Source organism: Diadema setosum, chromosome 7 (genome assembly GCF_964275005.1).
Source record: "Diadema setosum chromosome 7, eeDiaSeto1, whole genome shotgun sequence".
NCBI classification, from domain to species: Eukaryota; Metazoa; Echinodermata; class Echinoidea; order Diadematoida; family Diadematidae; genus Diadema; species Diadema setosum.
In genome coordinates, this window is record NC_092691.1 from 6,448,920 (window position 1) to 6,454,250 (window position 5,331).

Below are 5,331 nucleotides of genomic sequence, written 5' to 3' on the forward strand. Positions count from 1 at the left end.
GGGTTGTTTACACCTTGACCGCTCACGGCGGTAACCCCATCCCCTTCTGCTTTTCACACTGAAATTTGCCCTTTATATACGCTTATTGCGGACGTAGTAGGAAACCCCTACTACGCGGATCGCGATCCGCGTAGAATGCGTGCACTTGCCCGAAAATGGCGCTCCGTGCAAATTTTGTACTATTTTAACGACATAAAATTGCCTTTATCTTAATATATAACTTTAGACCTGATGTATGATATACATCATTGGAAAGAAAATACAATTTTTATCAATATCATGTAGATTATCCTCATTCTTATTGTCCGCGCAATCAATAATAAGCCGAAAAGGTGAAAATATCCGAGAAACACAACGTATTACAATTCACTTCAGTGCACATTCTCCGCGGACACGAATCCCGGCATATAACCGTACACTTATGACATTAAAATCTCAGATTTCGAAGTTGCTACACACTAACATACGAAAACATACATATATCTCCGAAGTCATAACAAAATGCCGTTGACTGATATCATTTTCCTCTCTTCAAATTCTACTATTTCATTATAATAACAATTTTAGACATTTAAGAGTAAGTTTGACGGATCCAAATGCAGCTCGTATGTAAATGAGTTTCATTCCGGAAACAATCATGAATGAACAATACGCGCTGCGCGTAGTGCTCAAGTACTGTACAGTATTCATTTGCCGTCTAACGCTTGTCATATCAACATGGAGCCGTCAATTCATCCTAAATCCAGCTATCTAACTACCAGAATTTATATAGGGATGCTCCTCATTCGGTTAAATTACAGATATATAACAATTGATTTCACAAAGATGGCCAGAAAGACTCGCTATAGGTCTACATCACGTCGACTGCACCGACTGCACTAAGAGAATGCCTATAGATGCATCTACAGTCAACGGTAAGTGATCATGCATAGCTTACATCAGTATTCATCCTGTACAAATAACACTTGCTGCATTTAAAGGTAAGGAGTATCTGAATACTAGCAGGCCTGAAATCAGACGTGGGGCGCTACAATACTTTCCAAGAAGAAATTGTGGCAATATTGGAGCTTGCAAAAGTAGAATAAAACTGGTGTTAAAAACACCTATCAAATCCCTCTTTCAATATTATGCTTATCACACAAATAACAGCAAAATCCTACTTTCCGAATAGTTCTTATATTGCGTGGTGATCGTCAAGGTGAATATTAAATATTGCATTGTTGTGAGTTGCTTTGTAACATGGACCCCTAGTAAAATGACGAAATCAATACAATTATATTTCATTCATCTGCACCTCACCATTCTCTTTGCAATAAATCTGCTGTTTGATGGAGCTCGGTTTAAGTTTTAGAGGGCAACATTTTTGTTTTCTTGTGTTTTTTTTTTTCGTCCCCATCCCACTCCTTCAGATATACACCCCCTGTTGCTGACACGCCCACCCTGGCATTTGGTATTTAAAAAAAAAATGGCATTCTTTGCTATAGGAATCGGTGCTTGTTCTGCAACGACAGCTCGCCCTGTGTAATTGGAGAAAAGACTCACAGTAGTAAATTGTAACATAAAGCAACTGTAATCATCATGGAATGTAACTGCAATCATGGCAATGATGAACGCAAATTCAACAGATTGTATAACTCTCAAAACAGTGTGCTCAAAAAATTACGTGAATTCATTGAAAGCGCAATTTGAAAGTGAAAACCTTGACAAAATGTGATGCTTGATTCCCTTTTAGGGGCTTGATTTTTCAAAGTTTTGATTAAGTTTAGTTCTGTCTGATGATGGCATTCACTTTAGAAAATATGATTTACCCAAGATAATTGCCACTTGACCAAGATGTATTAATGGACACCTTGAAATTCCTTGGTAATAATAACGTGGAGTCTCAGGAGAAGATAAGCTCCATTATTGTTACGTATATTGAATTGCTTCTTAGTGAAGTGTATACTATAAGAGCTGTTATTAATAGATTTCTAAGTACTCGCGAGCCTACCCCCCCCCCCTCCCCCAAACCCTTCACCGTGTGTTAGTGTCATGCAAACGTGTTAGTAAAGAACGCATTTACAAGAATAAAAATAAGGAAAGATACCACCTGGGAGGTGAGATTCTCACTCGGGACAGGCGCAGTCCTGAGAGACCCAGTAGCGGAGAGTCTCCGGGCCGCCAGCCCGCTGTCTGAATCTCATCTGATGGACCACGTGGTGTTCCTGGAAGAAGTTACCATTCTCGTCCTTTAGGGGAAGAAAATACATCCCATCAATACACATGGAGACTACTAAAAAGAACGTCATCTAAACAATAACTTTTGTCATTGTTCTTGCATTTGTTTCTTTTGCCGGTAATTACCAAGGATCGTTTATAGTCATCATTATATATGCATAATGTGTGAAACAAAATGACAGTTTGCTTTAAGTGCCCGAAACTCATCTGTCATCGATGGAATTTAACAAAACAGAAAATGTCTGAAAGAATGTACTTTAGTTAGGTGGACAAGCAAAATGTTTGATGAAGGGAGAAGTTACTCACGACAACACAAAGAGTGCCCTCTGGTGTCCACCACACCCAACCTTTTGGCTTCTTGCGTTCCTTCTTTTCCTTTCTGCGGCGCAGAAATTTGCGAACGCTCTTCACTGTAAGGTTAGTTAACCAAAGAGAGAGAGAAAAAAAAAAATGTTAGAGTAATATTATTTGATGACATCACAGACATAGTTCATTATTGAAATACTTTATCTATCAAAGAGACAATGCGTTTTTGCATGAAATCCAGAATACCTGCACTAACTTTGCGGGTTTGCCCAATCCTAATGCAGACCTCGTAATCTGTCTGACTAAAAAAGGGGAAGATTTGGTTTAAAAGTAGGAAATAAAGGGCAGATCCCATAGCAGTGTGTAGTTAAGTTATCACACACACACCAAAAAATAAATAGGAAACTCCCATTGAAACAAGAGCTGGAAGTGGTCAAAATTCAGATTCTTTCCTCCAAATTCACAATGGTTGGGAGGTCTGCTAACGCAACCAAAATTGAGTTCTCGTTTATCATTTATTACAAGCATCTGAGATGTCTCACCCAAAGATGGACGTTTCTTCTTCTGCTTATCCGAAGTGACTGCTGCTGTCTTCTCTGCCTCAATCTCCTTTTCAACGGCCTTTTCGACTTCGTCACCCTTGTTGGTCGTCTCTGTTGAGGTGTTGATACGGTCCTCGATATCGAGTCGGCTGTGAAAGGAGTCCGCCCAAGACAATGAGATCATGTCCTCATCGAAGTCGCTTACGGCGATGGACGCGTCGTCAAAGTCTTCGGAATCAAGTTCTGCAAATATGGCAAAAGAAATCACTTACTGTATTGTACAGGTATTGTGTTATATTTTGACTATAATAGATATACTAACTTGGGAATGAATGGACAGAGGAATACTGAGATTTGAAAAGATGAGTATAGGCCTTATACATGGTATGTACGTGAGACACAGAGAAAGACACAGAGAGAGAGAGAGGGCGAGGGGGCATATCTTGTCATTAGACATGCTATATGTATCATACCTGAATCATCGGTTCGATCGTTTTGGTTGACCGAGTTCATTTGCTTGATGACGTCATCGGATGGAGGCATGGAGAACAGCGTCGGGCTGGTTGTCATGGTGGCACTCTTCTGGGCGTGGTAATCGTCGTCGTCGTCGTCGTCGAGAAAGTCTTCTTCCATGGAAGCTATCGGAGCAAGTTGAGGGCTGGCGACTGCGTCAAGTTTGAGATAATGAAAGCGAAATGAGGAGTACTCATAGACAGTTGAGGGATTGTTGGCTACATTGTCATTGTGACAGAATGTTTAAAACCTCGTCATTTTAATGATTTTCCTCTATGACACTTATTAATCTTCGCTCGAACCTCGAAAACAAAAGATTGAATGATCAATATGTAAAGATGTTAGGCTAAGCATCTTAAAAAAAATATATGCATCTGAGGTCAGCGAAAACGTCACTTATGAGCATATTTTTTTCATAGAGTATTCTCGAGTTTCTGTATGGTTATCTTTTCCAATAGTTGTAGAGTTGAAACACGTGCCATAATTATGATGATAGACTGTGCAACAATGATGTGTGACATCTTATTAAAAGCATACTACAATGTAGTATCTTGTGCATCTTTAAAAATGAATTGACATGATGTTTGACTGTTTTTGTTGTTGTCCTCACATCGTTATTTCAATCCATAGACTGCATGGAAATCATTGGATATACTGAGTATTCAATAGAACATTTTGAGAGTGTGTGTGATGTATGTATACCATGGATATTGTCACCGCTACCCCGATTGTGAATGCTGGACACCGACTGGGAGTCGGGAGGGATGCACTCTGGTGTTGGTGAGCGCTTGGTAGGATGAGTGAGTGGACTCTGCGATGGAGGAGATATATAATGAACTTAATCAGAATTACTTGTGAAATACTTGTGGGTTAGACTTCCGTTATCTGGTTCTTGGTTTGATGTGGTATTGCAAATTTAATGTAAGGAGGTTGGGTTTTATCAAAGGCCTATAAAATTGATGTTAAGTTTGTATGATTATCAAGTGATGAGATTTTATCATGCACAGCTTAAAAAAGAAAAAGATTGAAAACATGTTTAACAATATTGTGTAGATGTCGCAGGTACCTTAATAGGCCTTACATTCATTCTAATCTAGGTTTAATAGCCATAATGTTCTAGTAATGAATATGACGCCACTTAGTGGTGTGTAGTGCTGTATGCATCGCATCCTTTTCGTTTTTGTGATGGTAGAACACGCTCAGTGTTGCTGTGTGATTCTGGTTTATGTTCATGTAGGCCTATAGGTGCATAATGGTGTGCATAGCACATTGCTCAAGGTCACGTGAAGGTGACTGAGATCTGTAACCGTCGTCGAGGTTTTGGCCACAAATTTGTACCAACTTACCTCATCTTTAGCATTCGACAGACGTTTGTATCGTCCCTGGAACTTGCTCTGTGCAGTACCCATACTGATCGTGATCAAAAAGCGACAAAATTTGCCAAAAATGACTGAAAATTCTCAGAGAGATATAAGAGAACTATGTAATCTGACAAGTCAGAAAGTATAGTGTCTGTTGTGGAAACAGCAGCGCGTTGACAACGTAGCATCCATGGAGCTAGCCTGGTTACGCGCTTAGGCGCAGTTAAGAATCTGCGTCTATACGCGAATTAGAGTTGCGTAACAATCAGTAGTATTGTTAACGAACAAAGGGGAACGCGTACCAAAAGTGAGGAACACATGGCTAGAGGTTGTCCTGTGTCCTATATTTTTTTTTCGGCAAATGGACTGTGATTGGTCAATAGCTGGTCCTG

General features: G+C 39.7%; 1 protein-coding gene across 1 annotated transcript; it reads right to left on the reverse strand.

Annotated features, from left to right (window-relative positions):
- Nucleotides 1-2,105: 2,105 nt before the first annotated feature.
- Nucleotides 2,106-4,987, reverse strand: LOC140230641 (uncharacterized). The gene is made up of 6 exons (XM_072310783.1): nt 4,925-4,987; nt 4,281-4,389; nt 3,539-3,796; nt 3,066-3,308; nt 2,524-2,627; nt 2,106-2,228 (listed from the first exon to the last, which is right to left on the reverse strand). Exons 1-6 carry the CDS (start codon nt 4,985-4,987, stop codon nt 2,106-2,108), a joined length of 900 nt encoding a protein of 299 aa, XP_072166884.1.
- Nucleotides 4,988-5,331: the final 344 nt, after the last annotated feature.

What these genes read in the sequence shown, in the direction of transcription:
- LOC140230641 (XM_072310783.1), bottom strand. Translation starts at nt 4,987, where the DNA reads ATGGGTACTGCACAGAGCAAGTTCCAGGGACGATACAAACGTCTGTCG. An exon ending in CGATCGAACCGATGATTCAG is followed by an intron (nt 3,309 to 3,538) that starts GTATGATACATA and finishes CCATATTTGCAG; the next exon opens with AACTTGATTCCGAAGACTTT. An exon ending in GAAGAAACGTCCATCTTTGG is followed by an intron (nt 2,628 to 3,065) that starts GTGAGACATCTC and finishes CTAACCTTACAG; the next exon opens with TGAAGAGCGTTCGCAAATTT.